This window comes from Nomascus leucogenys, chromosome 10, assembly GCF_006542625.1.
Source record: "Nomascus leucogenys isolate Asia chromosome 10, Asia_NLE_v1, whole genome shotgun sequence".
Lineage (NCBI taxonomy): Eukaryota > Metazoa > Chordata > Mammalia > Primates > Hylobatidae > Nomascus > Nomascus leucogenys.
This window is the reverse complement of record NC_044390.1, coordinates 40,018,109-40,040,108: the sequence shown is the minus strand read 5'-3', so window position 1 is coordinate 40,040,108 and position 22,000 is coordinate 40,018,109. Positions and strand designations below refer to the sequence as shown.

At 34.3% G+C, this 22,000-nt stretch overlaps 1 protein-coding gene across 1 annotated transcript in view; it reads left to right on the top strand.

The window, feature by feature from the left end:
• LEMD3 (LEM domain containing 3) overlaps positions 1-18,983 on the top strand; it is an 86,123-nt gene extending 67,140 nt beyond the window's left edge. The window contains exons 5-13 of the mRNA XM_030820046.1: positions 8,791-8,870; positions 8,957-9,102; positions 10,213-10,314; positions 10,423-10,525; positions 11,189-11,367; positions 14,016-14,097; positions 16,324-16,429; positions 16,516-16,594; positions 16,816-18,983. Of these exons, the coding sequence (XP_030675906.1) occupies positions 8,791-8,870; positions 8,957-9,102; positions 10,213-10,314; positions 10,423-10,525; positions 11,189-11,367; positions 14,016-14,097; positions 16,324-16,429; positions 16,516-16,594; positions 16,816-16,979 (1,041 nt within the window). The 3' untranslated portion in view covers positions 16,980-18,983. The remainder of the gene's footprint in view (positions 1-8,790; positions 8,871-8,956; positions 9,103-10,212; positions 10,315-10,422; positions 10,526-11,188; positions 11,368-14,015; positions 14,098-16,323; positions 16,430-16,515; positions 16,595-16,815) is intronic.
• The last annotated feature ends 3,017 nt before the right edge of the window (positions 18,984-22,000 follow it).

Sequence of the window (22,000 nt, the reverse complement as noted above, 5' to 3'; positions counted from 1 at the left end):
GAGTTCCTTGTGTGTTCTGGATATCAATCCCTTGTCAGATGAGTAGTTTGCAAATGTCCCCCATTCTACTAGTCATCTCTTCACTCTGTTGCTGCCTTTGCTGTGCAGAATCTTTTATTTTGCTATAACCCCATTTATTTTTGCATTTGTATCTTCTCCATAAAAGCCTTTGTCCAGACTAATGTCCTGAAGCATTCCTCCTGTATTATCTTTTAGTACTTTCATAATTTTAGGTCTTACATTTAATTATTTAATCCATTTTGAGTTGATTTTTGTGTATGGTGAGAAATAAGGGGTCTGGTTTCATTCTGCCTGTTTTCACAGCACCATTTAGTGAAGAGACTGGCCTCTCCCCAGTGAATGGTCTTTGCACCTATGTCGAAAATCAGTTGGCTGTAAATATGTGGATTTATTTCTGGGGTCTTTATTCTGTTCCAGTGGTCTGTGTGTCTGCTTTTATGCCAGTACCATGCTGTTTTGGTTACTATAGCTTTGTAGTGTATTTTGAGGTTTTATAGTGTGATGCATCCAGCTTTGTTCTTTTTGCTCAGGATTGCTTTGACTGTTCATAGTTCCATATGAACTTTAGAATGGTTTTCTTCTACTTACGTGAAGAATGTCAGTGGTATTGTAATAGGGATTGCATTGAATCTATACATAGATTATTTTTGGTAGTGTAGTTGTTTTCATAATCTTCTAATCATGAACATGGGATGTCTTTTTTATGGTGTTTTATGGTTTTTTTTTAGATATCTTTTACCTTCTTGGTTAAATGTAATTGTAGGTATTTTATTCATTTATTTATTTTTGTAGCTATTGTAAGTAGAACTGCTTTCTTGATTTCTTTCTCTGCTAGTTTTTTGTTGGTATATGTTACTGATTTTGAGGATTGATTTTCTGTCCTGCAAGTTTATTTATTAATCAGTTCTAAGAGGTTTTTGGTGGAACTTTTAGGGTGTTCCACATTAACATCATGTCATCTGCACATAAGGACAGTTTTTCTCCTTTCCAATTTGGATGCCCTTCATTTCTTTTTCTTGCCTAATTGCTCTGGCTAGGACTTCCAATACTATGTTAAATAAGAATGGTGAGAATGGGCACTGTTGTCTTGTTCCATTTCCTATAGGGAAAGCTTTCAGCTTTTTCTCATTCAGTATGCTGTTGGCTGTGGGTTTGCCATATATGGCCTTTATTGTGTCCTTCAGTACCTAGTTTGTTGAGAGTTATCATGAAGAGATGTTAAATTGTAATGCTTTTTCTGCAGTGAACTCTGTAGCCTTTAGAAGATTTTTGTATCTTGAGTTATTTTATGTTTCATATTCGGTTTTGTTTAATTTAGTAGCATTTCTGTGGTATATTTTTATAAAATTATGGATTAATTTAATTTCATTCTTAATTAAAGAATTATTTTATATAAAATGTTAATACTCTTTTTTATAGTTAGGTTTATGTATGTGTGTTTTTGTTACCTTTTCTCTTTGGAATCTCATTTTTCATGTTTTTCAAATGCTATAAAACCTGCCGTGGTTTGTCACCACCATAGATGCAGTTTGTACCGTCAAAAGCAAAACAGAGAGAGCTTTAAACAGGATTTTTTCCCCAAAAAATATAATTTTAAGGTCTATATAAAAGTCTTAAAGTGCTATTTTTAATAATGCTTATTTTTTCAACATAAATAATACTGGCTAGGCACAGTGGCTCACCTGTAATCCCAGCACTGTGGGAGGCCAAGGCAGGAGGATCATGTGAGCCCAGGTGTTGGAGACTGGGGAACGTAGTGAGATCTTGTCTCTACAAAAAAAATTTTTTAAATAGCTAGGTGTGGTGGCACATGGCTCTGTAGACCCTCTGTAGTCCCAGCTCCTCGGGAGGCTGAGGTGGGAGGATTGCCTTGATTGTACCACTACACTCCAGCCTGGATGACAGAGTGAGAGCCTGTCTCAAAAATAAGTAAATAAATTAAATAACACTCATTATTCAATTCATATGGAAAATGAAAGGGAAAAAAGCTTCAAATTCACTACCTAAGGATAACAACTGGTAAAATTTTGGTCCATTTTCCTCTGATTATTATAAATATTTTTTTCTAAAGCTAATATTACTTTAATTATTATAAATATTTTATACTGTAAATATTCATGTGTCTTTCCCTTGAAATTATTGTGTGTATTTCAAAAACCGTTGAACGATTTTTGAAAATGTTTTCTATCACTGAATAATATTTCGTGATATGATTTTATTTTATTGGTTTGTGGTTTTTCAATATTATGAATTCACTCTAATCTTTGCTTATAGTATTTAATTTTATAATATTTCTTAGGAAATAATCCTAAAAAGGAAATTACTTGTTCAAAGAGCATGAACTTTTAAAAATGCTTTTGATGTATGTTGCTATATTAATTCCCAATTTAAAATGATTGCTTTAGCACAATCTAGCCAAAATTCTCTATGTTATTTTATCCATATTCTGGCATAAATATGGAGGAAACTCACTACAAAGGTGGTATCAAACAAGGATTATAATATCTATATGGAGGGCCTTCTGCTTATGGAGAAAGAGATCTATTACATATTTTCATGTATTTACACTATAGTTTCACCAGCAACACATTTAAGTTTTTAGATTGAGGAATAAATAAACCAAAGAATGTGTAGAGCCCCTACAAGTGTAAGCTAATTTTTTCACAACTTCTAGTACATTTTAAGCACAGTGAGTATAGTAAATGTTTGATGGAGTAAAATGAGTGAATAAGCCTCAGTAACATGTTTTTGTTTTCTTGAATTTAATTATTTATGTTTAATTCTTACTTTATCCAGTTTTCTCCTTCATAGGAAATTTAAATAAACTTAATAACTAGTTTAAATAATTTAAACACTATTTTTCTAACTACTCCAGTGCTCTTCTTGAACTTTTTAAAAAACTCGTTGTTTTTGATATTGAAAGTTTATTTTAGTTTGTGAAAAGTTAAGAGGTCCCTCTGGTGGAACATTTAAGAAATACATAGTTTATATTTCCATGAAAATACATGATTGGTTTTTAAGTTAAATGGTAGTAACTTTGTATAACTTTTTATGGAATAATGTAATGAATGGGGTTACGTTCCTAGGTTGCTTTCAAAACCTGCTTAACCTTTAACACAACGAATATGTTTAAGATTTGTGAAGAAAATAATAGGAAAGTAGACAGCTGCAAATGTGTCAAATTATGGGGCTGGATAGACTTACAGCCTAGAATGCTAATTACTGTTAATAAAAGTCTGTGTGGAAAAATGAGTGTTCTGAGAAGTGGAGTGAGGGGGAAATTTTATGATAATAATTAAGGTTTATAAAGTACAATGTGGTACTTTCTGTATGTTAATTCTAATTTCAGAATGGTCCAACAAGATAGGTGGTGTTAGACCCATTGCATAAAGAAACCAAACCATAGAGGGGCTAATAACTAGAGTGTCCAGCTACTATGTGATGGAACTGGGAATAGAACCAAAGTGCTTGCTCTTTTCTATATATTGTTCTGCCTCTTGGATGGAGTGGATTCATAATCCTTAGCTCCAGCTGTTGAGTGGGCAAGGGACTGATGTTATTAAGGGTTAGGATCTGAAAAAGTGGTCAAAGAAGATACATCTGGATAGGTGGCATATTTTCACTTGTCCCATTTAAGGTTGTACATATAGCTAATCTGTAATGGAGCCAGCATCTGATCCTGGGTCTACTTGATTCTGAAGACTATGTTTTTTTCTGTTATTCTAGCAGGTGAAAGATCATACAATTCTTACTGAATCAGGAGTTACATCCTATTCAACATTGTGGATTTCTGTGTGTTATATTTTAATTAATTTTAAAAGGTGCCATCTGATGCATAGTGTATATAATCTCACAGTTCACTAGAATATTCGCCAGCTGGAAAGCTGCATAGCTATTACTATGTAAATTATCAGTTTCATAAACTATCCATATTAGGTTTTTAGTCCTTGCTTGATTTCTCCCTATACCAGTGCCTTTTTCCCTTCTTACTAACTAAAGTTTTGTTGCCTTATTTAATGAAACAGTATTATTTTTGTACTTGGAAACTGTAATCCAAATTCAGAGCATCTGATGTGGGTTTTAAAGTACACATTTTTGACTCACTATTTTGAAAATAAAGAACATTTGGGAGAGTTCATGGGGGTATGCGTGAGTACACACATAATGTGTTAGATTTAAGATTTGGGAAAATATATTTCGAATTTAGAAAGATTTACATGAAGCAGTCAGTGGTATACTGACTGAGCTCTTGCCTATAAGTAAATAGTAATAAACAATAGTAATAAAAGTTATGCCTTAAAAATTAAAAACTTAGTTTCCTTCTGATTTTTGTCATCAGTTATTGGAAAATGTTTGTTTTATGATGCTGGAATTCCTTACCTCAGAGGTTAGCAAGCCATGGCTTATGGGCCAGATCCAGTCTGCCTGTTTTTGTATGGCTTATGAGCTGTGGTTTTACAACAGTTTTAAAGCTTGCTTTTAAAAAAGAAAGAAAGAAATTTATATGGCTGCACAGCTTAAAGTGTTTACTCTCTGGCCCTTTACGGAAAAAAGAAAAAGTTGACCAACCCCTGCCGTACCCACAGTTTTCCAGGTGGCCACAAAAAGTGAATAATAAAACAGTTTAAACTGTTAAAATCAGGTATATGCTATGTATGCTACAGTATTAGCATCAACTATTTGGCACAAGCAAATAATTCAATTTGTGCTTTTATAAAAATTCCATTTTCTAATACTCTAGAGTGCTGTATATGTATTTGTGGAAATAGTGGTATATTTTAGACCTCAACACCCTATTAAATCCTTAATGAGGTTTTAAATAATCAATTGTTTATTGAGAATGCATATGCATAAAATGAACATTCCATGGTTTTGTTGTATTCCAGATAGTGAGTGGATGTCAAGTGATATTAACAAAGGAAAGGAAAACAGAAAAAGGGAAAATAACAACAGATCCTCTTTTCTTACCCTTACTATTTTATAACTAAGAGATTTAAGGCCTTCGTTCCTCCTCGTACTTAGCTTTTTAGATCTGTAGGTGTCCTTGTTAATTTGAACCATTATGTACATTTTTTAAGGATATTTGATGAGAACAGTAATATTTATAATGTTGTCAGCCTCCTAAAATTTTTATATTTAAAATTTGCGACTAATAACCTTGGGAGTTTGTTTTTATGTTATCTGAAACTTACGTTTATAGTCTAGTCTTCAAAGACTAGATTATACTTGTCCAGTAGTATATGTAGTAATGCCAAGCATGCCATGATACTAGGGAAATCATAGTAATACAAGCTGAACAGCATGTATATAAGTACAAGTAAATACAACATTTATTTCCTTGATTTTTAATATATGCACGTATTTGAAGGGTACTGTGTGGCATCTGTGTCTTTGAATAACTAAATGAGTACAAAATCCTTTTTAAAAATGTATGGTAGTGACAACATTGCAAAGAAGACTAAATGCAATTATGTTGTCTTCAGCTACACTGATAACCTATATTAATCTTGCTTTGTAGATCTTCATTTATACACAAAGTGATTTTTAGTAGTATAACAGTTGAAACTAATTGCCTGAAATTATTTTGTGTAACTTCATTGCATAATATTTTAAAACAATATTAAAGCAAATAAAAATCACTTGTATCCTCATTCTTGTGCTACTCATATGAGTACATATATTTTATAATTATAAATACAGTTGGCCCTACATATACATGGGTTTTGTATCCACGGATTTAACCAACCGTGGATCAAAAATCTTAGTGGGAATAAAAAGAAAAAAATACAGTGGAAAAAATAAAGATTTTAAAAATACAGCTATCTATATTCATTTATATTGGGTGTTATAAGTAATCTAGAAATGATTTAAAGTATAAAGAATGATGTGCATAGGTTATATGCAAATACTATGCAATTTTATATCAGGGACTTGAACATCTGTGGATTTTGGTATCCATGGGGCATCCTGGAACCAATCCTCCATGAATACTGAGGTATGACTGTATATATAAATTAAATGTTGTAGTTTTATTTTTTTAAGCAGATAGCTGTTTAGCTGTCATGATTATTTCTAACTTCATAATATCCATTGAAATGATCTCATATATAAACCTTTTTTCAATCATTAAATACATTGTCTGCAATTTTTTTGATATTTGTAAATGCTATAATAAACACCCAAGCTTAAAAAAACAGTTGGCCTATAGTTATCTTCACCATCTTAAAAATCCTAATAGTAGTTTCATGTAATGATGCCTAACGAGATTAGTTCTGCTTTATAAAACTTGTTATTACATTTGCAAATTTGATACATTAGAATAACTTACCAGTTTTATATTAGGAAGTAAACTATACTGATGAAATGAAAACCTTATAATTTCCAATGCTGTTGAAGAATCTGTTGATAAAATACAATAGGGCACTTCTTAGAAAAATCTTTTTTTAGAGAGAATTTTTAAATGACTTTTTATTTCTGTTTTTAGAAATTCATTTTTTCCTCTACGAGCCAGGCATGGTGGCTCATGCCTGTAATCCTAGCACTTTGGGAGGCCAAGGCAGGCGGATCACTTGAGGCCAGCAGTTCAACACCAGCCTGGCCAACATGGTGAAACCCCGTCTCTACTACTACTAAAAATACAGTGATTAGCTGGGTGTGGTGGCACATGCCTGTAATATCCCAGTTACTTGGGAGGCTGAGGCACAAGACTGTGCTTGAGCCCTGGAGATGGAGGTTGCATTGAGGCGAGGTCGCACCACTGCACTCCAGCCTGGGTGACAGAGCAAGACTGTCTCAAAAAAAAAAAAAAAAAAAAAAAAAAATTCATTTTTTGCTCAAAAAAGACATAAAGACATACTAATAATACAAGCTCCATGAACACAGGGAATTTTCACTGTGTTGTTTATGCTGCACCTCTAGTTTCTAAAATAGTACTTGGCACATGGTAAAGGTGTTTATAACAGTATTATATTTGATGAATTTTAAAAATTGAATATACTCAATGTTCATTAATAAAGGGTTGATTAAAAGTATAGAATAATCATACAATGGAATACTATTTTGTTGAAAAAAATAGGGTTTTTTCCATGTATACTGACATTGACACAATATTTTGTTCCATGAAAAAAAACAAGTAGAACAATAGTATATGTAATATGATACCACATTTATTTTTACTATTTTAATTTAAAAATACTCTACCCACACATAGCAGTTCTTAAACTTTTTGGTTCCCTATAATTACTGAGGACTCTATGGCTTTTGTTTGTGAGAGATATACATTTATATGTTTTTGTTTATATTAGAAAGATATATTTACTTTCTAATGGTAAATATGTATACAAATACATGTTTACATTAAAAATTAAAACTGAAAAAATTTTAATTTATGTATTAATTTAGAATAAGGAAAATGAATCTATTATATGTTAACATAATGTATTTTTATGAAAAATAACTTTTCCAGAATGAAAACATTCAATGAGAACAGTGGCATTGTTATATATTTTATAAATCTCTTAAATGTGTAGCTTAATAAAAGGTGACTGGATTCTTATCTGCTTCTTTATTCAATCTGTCATGATGTTTTAGTTGAAGTATGTCATGAAAATCCAGCTTCACATTGATATGTAGTCAAAACATTGGAAAGTATTTTAGTTGCCTTTTCAGGTAATTGTAGATAGATACTTTTCTTTGATACCATACCAAACCTCTATAAGTAGTAGTTTCTTAAATGTTAGTTGCAATGTGGAATGTCAAACTGTGTCAGTGAACTTTTTGTACTCTTGTCTCATAAAATCCTTTTATTTTGTACTTTGAATGGATCTCTATGCGTGATTGGTTTTTATAAAAATCAGAATTTTTCAAATGCATTGGTCATTTTCAAATGCATTGGTCACATTTCATTATTCCATATCAAAAAACTGCATTTGTTAATGTCACACAAATCTCATTGGAAAGGTCTTCAAGTATTGTGAAGTTGTCCAGGTCACAAAGATGAATGAATGCTAGTTTTTCAAAATTCTACTTTTTACTTGAATGCTCAAATCTTATAATTAGTAACCCGGTCAGTTTTTCTTTAGTTGATAGGCTTACTGCTTTTATGTGTTGAGAATAGTTGTCTGTGAAACATCCAAATCTGGAAGAGTTTGCCATTTATTTGTTCATCTATAAATAGTGTTGCATTTTAAAAAGTGGTGAATTCACTCTCATGATGGCACTGATAAACTAATGATAAAAAAAAGAACTGCCAAGCCAGGCGCAGTGGCTCATGCCTGTAATCCCAGCACTTTGGAAGTCCAAGGCTGGCGGATCACTTGAGGTCAGGAGTTTAAGTCCAGCCTGGCCAACATGGTGAAACCTCATCTCGCTAAAAGTATGGAAAAAAAAAAAAATTAGCTGGGCCTGGTAGCTGATGCTTGTAATCCCAACTACTTGGGAGGTTGAGGCAGGAGAATCGCTTGAACCCAGGAGGCGGAGGCTGCAGTGAGCCAAAATTGTCCCACTGTACTCCAGCCTGAGTGAGAGAGACTCAGTTCCCAAATATGTAAAATATAAAAAAGCAAAATATTAACACATTATATTGGAGCAGTGGGAAAATGCTAACTGTTTTTCTTTTTTCTCATTCTTTTTAAATTTTTCTGTAATGAATATTTTATGTTATGTAGTTAAAATAAAAATGTTATATACAGTGTGTTATAAAGGATACCTTACAGAGAGTCAAATGAATGTAGATTAAGAATAGTTATTTTTCTCTATTTTTCTTGTTAGGATTTAGGTCCTGAATATGAAGGTATATTTAACACTTCATTGCAGTGGATCTTAGAAAATGGAAAAGATGTTGGAATAAGGTAAAGGATCTGATTTCCACTTTGACCATTTTGTACTGGGAGAAGTGATTTTGACTTTAAATTCTACCTTACTTATTTTTAAATAGGTGTGTTGGTTTTGGCCCTGAGGAAGAATTGACAAATATAACTGATGTGCAGTTTTTACAGTCCACAAGACCACTGATGTCTTTTTGGTGTCGTTTTCGACGTGCTTTTGTTACTGTAACTCACAGATTATTGTTGTTATGCCTAGGTAAGTTGTAAAGATAAGAAAGGAGATAAATTGCAGTCTGAATTTTTGTGTGTATTTCACTAAATGCCAGAGTTGAGAATTCATTTTTGTGATGGTTGCCACATAAGTCACAGCTAGATGTCTTCACTAACTATAATAAAAAATAATGTCAGGATCATTCTAAAGGCTTAGAAAACAGTAATATAAGGAGAGGTAGGAATAAAACTTTGTTATAAGACTGTCACAGAAAAACAAGTGTGGTCAGTGTATACATAGAAATCTACTTTAGAAAGTAGAATTGAAAAATATAAAAATTGAGCTTATTTTTAAATAATAGTGTTATAAAGTTTATTAAAATTTAGTTTTTAAAATGTAATTTACCTAAATTAAAATGTTTTTCATTTTTTAATTGATAATAGGGATTTAGGTGAAAGTTGTTTTTTTATTCTTTCTTTCTTCTTTAAAAATAATTCATTTTGGCCAGCTTTAGTGGCTCACACCTGTAATCCCAGCACTTTGGGAGGCAGGAGGATTGCTTGCACTCAGGAGTTCAAGACCAGCCTGGGTAGCATAGACCCTACCTCTACAAAAAAATTTTAAAAATTAGACAGGCATAGTGGCACGTGCCTGTAGTCCCAGCTACTTGGGAAGCTGCGGTAGGAGGATTTCTTGAGCCCAGGAGTTGGAGGCTGCAGTTAGCCATGAATGCACCACTGCCCTCCAGCCTGGATGACAGAGTAAGACCCTATCTCAAAAACAACAACAACAAAAGAAAAATTCATTTTACTTAAAGTAAGATTTAGTACGTTTAGTCTCATGAGATTCACTTTTCTAGTCGTTTTATGCTTCAAAGGAAAAAAGTTTGTGAAACATAGTTATATATATATTTTTTAAATAGTAGTTAGAATTTAAATGTTCACTTGTCAGTGTAATGAAAGAAATGCTTTTTTCTAGAAAGAAGTGAAACTTTGGAAAATGTTCCGTATTAAATTTTTTAATGTAGTTTTAATTATATAGCTAATCCATCTATCTTGAAGGTTCATTCCATTGTGGCAGTTAAAATAATCACTGAAATATTATTGAATGATATCGACCACAATTTTTAAAACACAAAGTATATTAATATTACAGGTGTAGTGATGGTTTGTGTCGTTCTGCGTTACATGAAATATCGATGGACAAAAGAAGAGGAGGAAACAAGGCAGATGTATGATATGGTGGTAAAGATTATAGGTATGGTATTTGTAAGAATCTCAACTATTTCTAGAAGAGTCATTGTGTGATTGAACTACAACATTATGTCAAGTGATTGATTCATTTGTAAATTTTATTTATTTTTAGATGTTTTACGAAGTCATAATGAAGCCTGCCAGGAAAACAAAGATTTACAACCTTACATGCCTATTCCACATGTACGCGATTCCTTAATACAGCCTCATGACAGGTGTGTTCAAAGCATTATGAGTTCAAGTAAATCAGAAAATATAAGTGCTTTCTGCAGTATTGAAAATTATATTGAGAGCTGTGACCCTTCTCAACTAGACTTGCTTACTGCACAGGTTTTTTCTGGTTTTGTTTTGTGTTATGCTCTCTTTCTAAATTCTCTTCTATTCTCCTGATTTTGAGTGACACCTGGATTTCTAAGTCATTCTCATTCCTAGGCATTCTTGATTCTTTGTTGTTAGTCTCCATCTTATTTCCTTTAATTTCATCTTGATAAAGAAATAGATGATAGCCAGTGGCTGGTGTTTTACTAATGTTTTTTAAGTACTAACTTTATTATTAATGAAGCTTTTAAAGTAAAAACTAAAATGCAACTTTTTGAAAATAAAAGATAATTCCATATCCTGAAGCAGCATCTTGACCCTAGCAACACATAATCGCCAGTGGAGCTTTTGGGGGAAAAAAATACAGATGTTTGTGCTCTAGCTCTGGAAATTGAAACTCAGAAAATCTGAGATGAGATATAGGCATCTAAATCTTCTTTGAACAAACTCCATGAGTAGTGGTAAGAACAGCTAGAGTTAACTATTACCTCAGATACTAATATTTCAAAAAGATGACAAGCCAAGATGATAGTAAATTTGCCATTTTGTTCACATGATAGGAAAAAAATGAAGAAAGTCTGGGATAGAGCTGTTGACTTCCTTGCTGCTAATGAGTCTAGAGTTCGCACAGAAACACGACGAATAGGTGGTGCAGATTTTCTGGTTTGGCGGTGGATCCAGCCTTCTGCATCCTGTGACAAAATATTAGTTATACCTTCTAAAGTATGGCAAGGTCAAGGTATGTATTTTTAAACATCAAAAAAGTAATTTTCTTCTAATTTTTCAAAATGACAAAAATGTGTTAAGTGAAACAGTACAATTCAAAGATGTATGAAGGCAAAACTCTCTTTCTCGTTCCATTTCATAGAAGGAATCAGTGTTAGCTTCTTATGTATCCTTCCACACTTTTATCCTTGCTAATGCAAACATAAATGTTTTATCTTTAATAAAGATGAATATTCCTTAAATCTTGCCTTTTTCACTTAACAAAGCAACTTAGTATTATATATATTAACTGCATTCTTTTCATCTAATTTCTTTATGTAAATGACATAATTTGTTATATATAGAATATAATATATATAACATATGTGTATATACGTGAAGTCATGACTTTTTAACTGCTCTTTTTTTTTCCAATTTTTGCCTGCCTCCTCTTACTAAGACCTTTCTATTTATACATTCCTCCTGCCAAGTAACTTTTGTGGGTATCTTTCCATATTTTTCTTAATGCCTACCTAGTTTCAAAAACATGTATAAATAAGAAAGGGGTAAGTTTGTAGGGGGTTTTGAAGATTGGCTGTCATATGTACCCAAACCTTTACTACACAGAAAAGCAGAAAACAATGCATCAGAAAATTATGACTTTTTCCCTATAAAAGTATGTCAGTATTTGCTAAACATAGTATTTGTGGAAAAGGTAAGTTGTTTTGGACATGCAATACAAAGTCCAGTCACTCCTTTTTTATTCTCCAATTAATTTTCACTTTGAAAAAGCTTGAATAAGAGGCTTCTTTAAACATAGCATAAAAGTGATGCTCTGTCAGGGTAAACAGCTAAAGCATGCAGGGCTTAATACCTGGGTGATGGGTTTGAGTTGATAGGTGCAGCAAACCACTATGACACACGTTTACCTATGTAACAAATCTGCATGTCCTGTGTATGTATCCCAGAACTTAAATTAAAAAATGATGCTTTCATGTTGCCAACGATTATACTATTTCCTCTAAATGATGCATGCATTTCAGTTTCCCTATAAACTGAAAATAGAGAATTCCTTATTTTACTTGACCTCTTAACAGTGTTTGACAGTTCAGCCCTCCTTGAAACTTTCTTCATTGGGATTTGGGGATGCCACCTTCTTCTGTTTTTTTTCTCCTACCTCAGACTTTTTCTTCATTCCTTTTCTAGATTATCCTCTTTTTCTTCAGTCCTTTTCTAGATTATCCTCTTTTTCTTCACCTCTAGGTGTTAGAGTTTCTCATGGCCATCTTTTTTTTCCCACTCTGCCATCTCTGCCTAGATAATCATTTTGCTGTGACTTAATTTACCATATTGGGATAACTCCCAAATTTTTTTTTTTTGAATGAAGTCTGCTTTTCAGATTTTTGTACCCAACTATATATTTCTCTGCTAGGAGGTGGGCACCACAGATTGTACATGTACACCAGCCTGATCTCTTCAGTGTTCCTAGTCTAGTTAATGATACCTTTCCTAAGGTGATTCTGCCATAAACTTAGGGGTAATTCTTTTTTTTTTTTTTTTTTTTTTTGAGACGGAGTCTCACTCTGTCGCCCAGGCTGGAGTGCAGTGGCGCAATCTCGGCTCACTGCAAGCTCCGCCTCCTGGGTTCAAGCCATTCTCCTGCCTCAGCCTCCCAAGTAGCTGGGACTATAGGTGCCCACCACCACGCCCGGCTAATTTTTTGTATTTTTAGTAGAGACGGGGTTTCACTGTGTTAGCCAGGATGGTCTCGATCTCCTGACCTCGTGATCCGCCCGCCTTGGCCTCCCAAAGTGCTGGGATTACAGGTGTGAGCCACCGCGCCCGGCCAGGGGTAATTCTTAATCTCTCCTTTATCCCTCTTTGTCCAGCCTTTCAACAGGTCATGTCATATCTACTCCATAATATGTCCTGATTCTATCTGCTTGTCACTTGCACTGTTGGCCTGTCTTACCCACATCATTATCCTCTCCTTCTTAGACAACTATAATATAATAATAACCTAACTGGTCATCTTGCATTCGCTTCTGCTTTTACCTGAGTCTCCACATAACAATGTATTTTTAAAATTTGTAGTTTTAAAAGACAGATCTCATACTATTCTACTCCTTAAAACAGTTGAGTGGCTTTCTATTACTCTTACCATAATGCGCAAATACTTTTTTGTAGCCTACATCATCTTAAATAATCTGACATCTTCTGTAGGTTTATCTTTCTATTCTTTCTACTCCGGCCACATTTGCTCCTTCTTGCCCCAGGAGCTGTGTACAAGCAATCACCTCTGCTCGAAATCTTCCTTTACACACCTCTCTTCACCCTGCTAATTTTTATTCTTCAGTTCCCACATAAATTTCACTTTTTCAGGGAAGTCTTATTTTCTCATATGAGGTTAAGTTACTTTTAAAAAGCTTTCTGTACTTTTCTTTCTTAGGACTTAATCATAGTTGTACTTTCTTACATGACACTCTTTATCATCTGTCTCTCCCATTAAACCGTAAACTCTTTGATAGCAATGATTATCTGTCTTATTCACCTTAACATCTAACCAGGGGTCTGGCTCCTAGTAAAAGCATGCAGTGAATATTTTTTGAATGAACTGAATGATTGAATACCTTTCAACAAACTAGACCAATTACAAATAGTAAAACTAACTTGTTTTTGTAGCATTTCATTTAGATAGAAGAAATTCACCACCAAATAGTTTGACACCGTGTCTAAAGATTCGGAACATGTTTGATCCCGTTATGTAAGTATTATGATCAGGGGTACATGTAACTCTTATTCTGAATATTTGGCTGGAAAATGCATGATATTCTTACAATGGTGTGTCTGTAATTGAAAATGTTTTTCTTCTGAATCTCTACTACAGAAACGTTATGTTTTTCTCTTTCATTAAATTCCAAGCAAAGATTTGGCCAAAGGACACTAATGTTATAAAGATATGTAAAACTTTTATAATTCTTTGTATTCCCTATGAATCCTCATAGCAGATAGATAAATGCTTGAGGCAAATTAATGACTCACAATGACAAAGAGTACCCTTTATTAAATGTGTAAGTCATTATACATGACTGTCAATATTTTTCCCTCAGTAGAAAATATAGATACAATCACTGCTGCTTACAAATTTCAAATCTCAGATTGTAAAAAGTTTCCTACAAAGATGTATACACCTGCTTCTCTACAAAGTCCTGTCTCCACTTGTCAATATAATATTTGAGGAACTTTTCAGACTTTATAATTCCAACAACATATGCTTCCAGAGAATAGCACAGTCAAAAGTGACTGCCTTAGAATTCATAGTATTTCATATATAAGCTGTAATAATTCTTAGAATTAGCTTCCTGAGGGCACTGCTTATCTATCCAGTGATAGTACAGATCAAATTCTGTTTGTTTTAAAAGTCCCGACAGTGGCAATTACAATATGTATAAAATACCCCCAAAGTGTCATCTATTCACTCATTGATGAAATTCCAAATAAGTGACAGCAAAATTGGAAATGTGAGGAAGCAGTATGCACACGTGTTTGCAAGCAGCACACACACACACACACACACACACACACACACACACACACACACACACACACACACAGAGAGAGACAAACACCACCTCTATTTTGCAGAGATAGAAACAGTTAGTAGTGTGATGATACCTCTGTTGGGAATCTTACCTCATGCCTTAGGAATTGGCAAGTCCACCATTTTATTACCTAAGATGAAAATTTGTAATTTAAAGTGAAGTCACTTTGCTCTCTCTCCTACCATCTTTGTCTCACAAGCGAGACAAATGTCCCTTACTACAGCAGAAACACCTTAAAACTGTCATTATAGTAAGGTGACTGTACAAAATGTTAGTCCTGTATCAATTATTTTGGAAGAGAGAAGCTCAAACATAGTATTTACTAAGGATTTTCTTTAGGAATTTGAACATACCATTACAATTAAAGAAAATAACATTCGCCTGGCACAGTGGCTCACACCTATAATCCCAGTGCTTTGGGAGGCCGAGGTGGGTGGATCACTTGAGCTCTGGAGTTCGAGCCCAGCCTGGGCAACGTGGCAAAACCCCATCTCTACAAAAAATACAAAAGAAATTAGCCAGAATTGGTGGTGTGCGCCTGTAGTCCCAGCTGTTTGGGAGGCTGAGGTGGGAGAATAGTTTGACCCTGGGAGGCAGATGTTGCAGTGAGCCGAGATCACGCCACTGCACTCCAGCCTGGGTGACAAAGTGAGACCCTGTCTCAAAATAAATAAATAACATTTAACTTTTATAACTTTAATAAGTTCAGAACTCATTTAAAGTGCTTATTAACAATAGAAAGAAAACAGAAATTACTGTAAGTACACAGGATTTTTAAACATAGGAATGACCCAATCCATTTATTCTGCAGTGGTGGGCTACTCTTTCATTGCCTCAGCTCTCTGCACTCTTTTTTTTCTTGAGACGAAGTCTCACTCTGTTGCCCAGGCTGGAGTGCAGTGGCATGATCTCAGCTCACTGCAAGCTCTGCCTCCAAGGTTCACGCCATTCTCCTGCCTCAGCCTCCTGAGTAACTGGGACTACAGGTGCCTGTCACCACACCTAGCTAATTTTTTTTTTTTTTTTTTTTTTGTATTTTTAGTAGAGATGGGGTTTCACCGTGTTAGCCAGGATGGTCTCCATCTCCTGACCTCATGATCCGCCTGCCTTGGCCTCCCAAAGTGCTGGGATTACAGGCATGAGCCACCACGCCTGGCCAGCTCTCTGCACTCTTTTACTGGAAAGTGAGAGGAGGGCTGAGACTTCTGAATTATAATTTTTAAATCCACCTCCTGTTAGTCAACAAGCATTTCCTTAATACCAATTAAAATCGTATGTGGTTTTAAAACTATACCAATTCTAGTAGTATATATATGTTGTAAGAGACAATGAAGAATTTTTACCGAGTAGGAATATGGTTGTTGATTTTTGTTTTCATTAACTTTTAGGGAAATAGGGGATCAGTGGCATTTGGCAATTCAAGAAGCAATTTTAGAAAAATGCAGTGATAATGATGGCATTGTTCACATTGCAGTAGACAAAAATTCACGTGAGGTAAAGTAACTTTTAGTATTGAATTTCATGTTTTGGATTTGTTGCTATTAAACTAAGACTATCTTCTTTCTTTTTTAATATCACAGGGTTGTGTATATGTTAAATGTCTGTCTCCAGAATATGCTGGAAAGGCTTTTAAAGCATTGCATGGCTCTTGGTTTGATGGTAAGAAATTTGAGTACTACAAACATTTTGAAAAGATAGTTGTAGTTAATTTTAAACTATACCAGATTTCAAATAAAAGAATTTAGGTTAGCATTTTTTTGAGTAATAATTTTAGATGACTTTATTTATGTTTTGTGCTCATATGTCTTTTACCACAGTTAATTTTCTGCAAATATTAAACAGTTTTACCGATCTAAAATACTATTTTTATCTTACAACAGGGAAATTGGTTACAGTAAAATATTTACGACTAGATAGATACCACCATCGCTTTCCCCAGGCTCTCACTTCCAACACTCCATTGAAGCCATCAAATAAACATATGAACTCTATGTCTCATCTTCGTCTTCGGACTGGCCTAACCAATTCTCAAGGAAGTTCCTGAAAAGATTTTCTTCCATTTCTAAGACTGTTATTTACAATAGGAAAATTCCTGTTCGGCTTTTTGTCTTCCTTTTTAAATGCTTTTTGTATGTAATATTTTTATTGATGAATACATCTCTGAACGTTCCAGACGTCTTAAGGTTCCAAAGGGATTTAGCAGTGAGGCAGCAATGCTGAGTAGGTAGGATAATTATTTCATTCAGTTTTTGGAGCTCAGTTAAGCCAATACATGTAAAGTTTTGCATGAAGAACATTGACTTTATTAAGCATTTTCAGATGTGGTGGTTGTATTTTTGCCCCAAGAAGTGTTTGGATAACCACACAAAAGCATGGTGAAAAGGCTTCTTGTAGTCCCATAATTTCTTGTGAACTAATGTTGTGAATTTTTGTATACAGTCACCTGCATAGTTCCTACAGGCTAATGTGGTAAAACTGTTGATTTCCCAATTTAACCTTAGGTTTCTGTTGCTTATAAGTGATTCATTTGCTACAGCTGGAATATGGGAAAATTAATTTGGGCTTAGTGGTTACAAATATGTGTAAGTGGATGTATATGTACTTAAACTGACTTTGTATATATGTATAAATGCTGGTGGTGGTGAAAGTAGTCTTGTTTTATGAGGATGTCTGCATTAAAGCAGTAAAATAAGCTTTCTATTTTATTCATAATCTAATGTGTATGTATATATGTGTGTGTATATATAGATGTGTATATATCTATATATACACACACACACAGATATACACATATGGCTGTACTTTTGCATAGATCAAACAGCCAAACACCTGGAAGTATTAGATACAAGTTTAAAATATTCTTTTATAGGTTTTATATAAAAATGTCTGAGTATGATTTTGTGTGAAAGTTCTGATACCAGTTGTAATAGATTCAAATTTATGTGAGCAATAAAGAAGAAATTGGCAGATATTGGAAAAATATTTTGTGAAAAGCTGTATTTATTATAAATACTAGGGCTGTGACATAGTACCATTGGGATTAAGTCATTTTCCCAATCTATTTAAAATTTAATGATATGTTAGTGCCTCTGTTATATGTCAAGTTTAAAGCAGGGCACATTGTTGCAGCAAAATGTGTATTTGACAAATTATACTTGCAATTTTGGGTCATGAAAGTTTGCAATATAGTAAATGCACGATTGACCGTTGCTTTGTGCCTCAGTATTTACTTTGTTTCAGCAAACTTACTTTATTACTGTTTATGATTTCAGATAAAAATAGTTGCTGAGTAAATTTTACTTGTAATCTACAATTGGCTTTTTAAAAATAAGCTGTTGATATATAATTGTCAGTCCAAATGAATATGTGAAACAGCTGGAATTGTACCAATTTTGGTTTTATTTAAAGCTCAGTTTCCTTTTTGTTTTATTGTATGCGTTGGGTTTGCAGCATGAACTTGCACAGATAATGCACGTTTTCTGGTTAAGTAAACATGATGCACACTATTCTGTAACAGAAAGCCCTCTTGTGCCTTACCTATGTGCTTTTGTGGGCACCTTGTTTATGAAGAATAAAAAATGATTTGTTATCTGAAGAGAATAAATTTTAAATTCTCAGTTTATGTCTCAGATGCTAACGTGTGAAAATATAAATATATATAATATATAAAGTAACCAATCTTCCTGTATTTTATGTGCATCATAGTGATTTATCTGAGCTTAGTGACCCCCATCTTGTAACCTGTTGCAAGAGTGAATGTAAAAAATAGTTGTGGCATTTTAAAAGGTCGCCTTTGATGCAGATGCATCTTTTTCTTGCTTCTGAAACATATTTCATGTAAACATTGTACATTTATTATTGTAATATATACTATTATGCAGCTTATTTTACCTGAAACTGTTAAGCCGACCAAGATCCCTCCCTGCAAGACAGATGGGAATGTGTATAATAACTAGGTATTTGAGAAGTTCTGAAGTTTGATGTAATCTGTTACTTGTCCTGTTAAAAAAAGGAAAAAATTCTAATTAAAAATTTATTAGTTTTTTTTATGTGTCTTGGCTTTTTAAAAACTTTTTAAGTGCCCTGTGTCTGTATTGATTTTTTACCAGTGAAAATAGGTGTCTTTAGTTTAAATCTGTTTGACAGTCTGAATATTTGTGCTTATAAAGATGAGTGAAGATCATAAAGTTAATTTTAACTATCCTTCCCCTCAGCATTTTATTTTTCCTTATGAAAATGTCTTCATCCAACTTGCAAGTATTTGAACCAAAATGGGGCAAGAATGTCAATCAGCTGCATCACAAAGCATTATTAGTTCTGCTAGATACTTTTTCACAGCAAGACTTTCTTAAAAAGGAAGCATTTCTTTTTCTTTTAACATTCTGGCTTGAATTCTATTGCATTATAAACTATTAACAAACAGTTCATAGGCTAGTTACTTTAAATAGCATTGGTTTAGACTTTCTGATAATCAAATAAGACTAGTCAGTCATGTGGTGTACTTATTGATTACTAACAAATGCCAAGTACTGTTATGTGTTAGGGATACAAAGATGAAAAACGCATGACCCAATCCTCAAGATGGTCACAGTCTAGAGGAAGAACACAGAGCAGATAAAAGATAATGTGGAAAATACAGTGAGAGCAAAACAGGCAGAGGAATTCTGGGAGTAAAGAAAGGCACCTTACGCATCTTAATATAGAGGGAAGACCTCAGGGCAGGTGAGGCAACAGCTGAGCCCTATTTTAATTCAGTTGAACACTTACTGAGTACCTCTTAATTAGTATAGATACAATGATAAAATTTCCCTTTCCCTTGAGCTCTCAGGAGAGCTATTACCGTGATGAGCTCATGAAACTGAATGTGTGTGATCTGTGTAATTACAAAATCAATACTCATTGGTATGTAGATTCATGAATATCTTGTGAATATTGAAGGCTGATGTTGGGTTTTGTTATATTTTCCTTGTATTCACAGTTTGAATGGCAAGTTATGATTTCCAAGTGAACTGTGGTTTGATGTGTCATGTGCCCAGAACATTTCCTTTAATAAGATTTACCTTGCAGTTCTTCCTCCCTGCTCCTGTTGACATCACATTATTGTAAGTCCCCTACATGGCTTTTTTGCCTTTTTTTTTTCCTAGACTTACCTTGTCAAGTCACTTTTTCCAGATGACTCACACAGGGTGCTAAATCAAGCAGAATTTTGACAATCACTCTTTTAGGAAGGATGCTGAAGAACAGATACTTAAGAACTGAGATGATTAGGAACCAGAAGTTGTGCTGAATGTCCAGAATGCTCTTGACCTTTAAGAATAAACTGAATGTCCAGAATGCTCTTGACCTTTAAGTCCCATTGGTTAAACTTTATGGCTAGAAATGCATTCTCATGGTGGTTTTCTATGCCTGAGAACGTCTACTAGGGGCAACAAGATAGACGCATTTTATTGATTCTTAGATTTTAAAACCAGTAGAGCCTGTGTAACTCAGATTTACTTTTTCTTTCATGGGTAGACATTGGAGACCTGAGAATGCTCCTGAAACTGGAAAGAAGGCAATATAGGTAGGGCAATATAGGTATAGAGAGCACATGAACAAAGATTGATGAGAAACAACCCAGTTTATGCATAAACTAAAAGCAGAACTGGGTGTGATGGCTCATGCGTGTAATCCCAACTAGTTTAGTTAAGAGGCTGAGACGGGAGGATCGCTTGAGCCCAGGAGTTTAAGACCAGCCTTGGGCAACATTTAGACCCATCTCTAAATGAGAAAAAGTTAGCTGGGCGAGGTGGCACACGCTTCTAGTCCCCATCTACCTGAGAGGCTGAGGTGGGAGGATTGCTTGAGCCCACAAGTTCAATGCTGCAGTAAGCTATGGTCATGCCACTGCGCTCCAGCTTGAGTGACAGAATGAGACTCCGTATTAAATAAAAAATCAGTTGGCCAACATGGCGAAACCCCGTCTCTACTAAAAATACAAAAAAATTTAGCCAGGCTTGGTGGCATGCACCTGTAGTCCCACCTACCCAGGAGGTTCAGGCATGAGAATCGCTTGAATGTGGGAGGTGGAGGTTGCAGTGGGCCAAGATCGCACTACTTCACTCCAGCCTTGGTGAGCAAGACTCTGTCTCGAAACAAAAAAACAACAAACCGTAAGCAGTTTCTTATGACTGAATCACTAAGGACATCAATAGATAAGAAAGGCAATGGTCACATCTTTGTAAGTCACATGAAGATTGGATGTTGGCTATTAAAGGGAGGTTAGGTGAGAAACGGATGATAAGGATTTGTTGGCATGAAAAATAGAGAAAAGACTTGAAGAATAAGATAAAATGGGAAAGATTTGATTAATTATTGAGAGAGAAACTGATACCTAATTATTTAGCATGGGAAATCTAAAATCCCAACATTTGGGGAATAGATGGTAAGGAACAGATTGGATAGGAAAAATGATAAATTGGGGTTTTGGCTATGTGAAGTTTGACATGCCTACAAAACATTTAGGTGGATGTTTCTAGCAAGTGAAGGGGGATCTACATTTCTGAGATATTTTGAGAACTGTCTGAGGGAGGTACAATTTGGGAGTTAGAACCGTGACTGTGGGTTAGATGACCTAGAGAGTCCAAATGGTTAATCCCATTTCTGCCTTACCTGTGTGGCCCTTAGGGATTGAGGATGGGGTGAAGTAGAAAGGAAAATCTGAACTAAATTAAGAAGGTAGAATTTGAGAATGTCTTTGAATGAAGTGAAGTTAAAGTGTAATCTAATATGACCATCACATTTCTGGTTTGGGTAGCTGGTTGGCTGGTGATGACATTCCCCAAATTATAGATTACAATTGTCCCATGGTATCTGCAGGGGATTGGTTCCAGGATCCCTATGGACACTAAAATCCACAGACGCTCAAATCCCATATATATAAAATGACATAGTATTTGCATTGCATACAGTCAACTCATACCCTTCCATACACTGTAAATCATCTCTAGATTATTTTTAATACCTAATACCATGTTATTGCTATCTAAATAGTTGTTATACTGTGTTTTTATTATTTTAAATTTT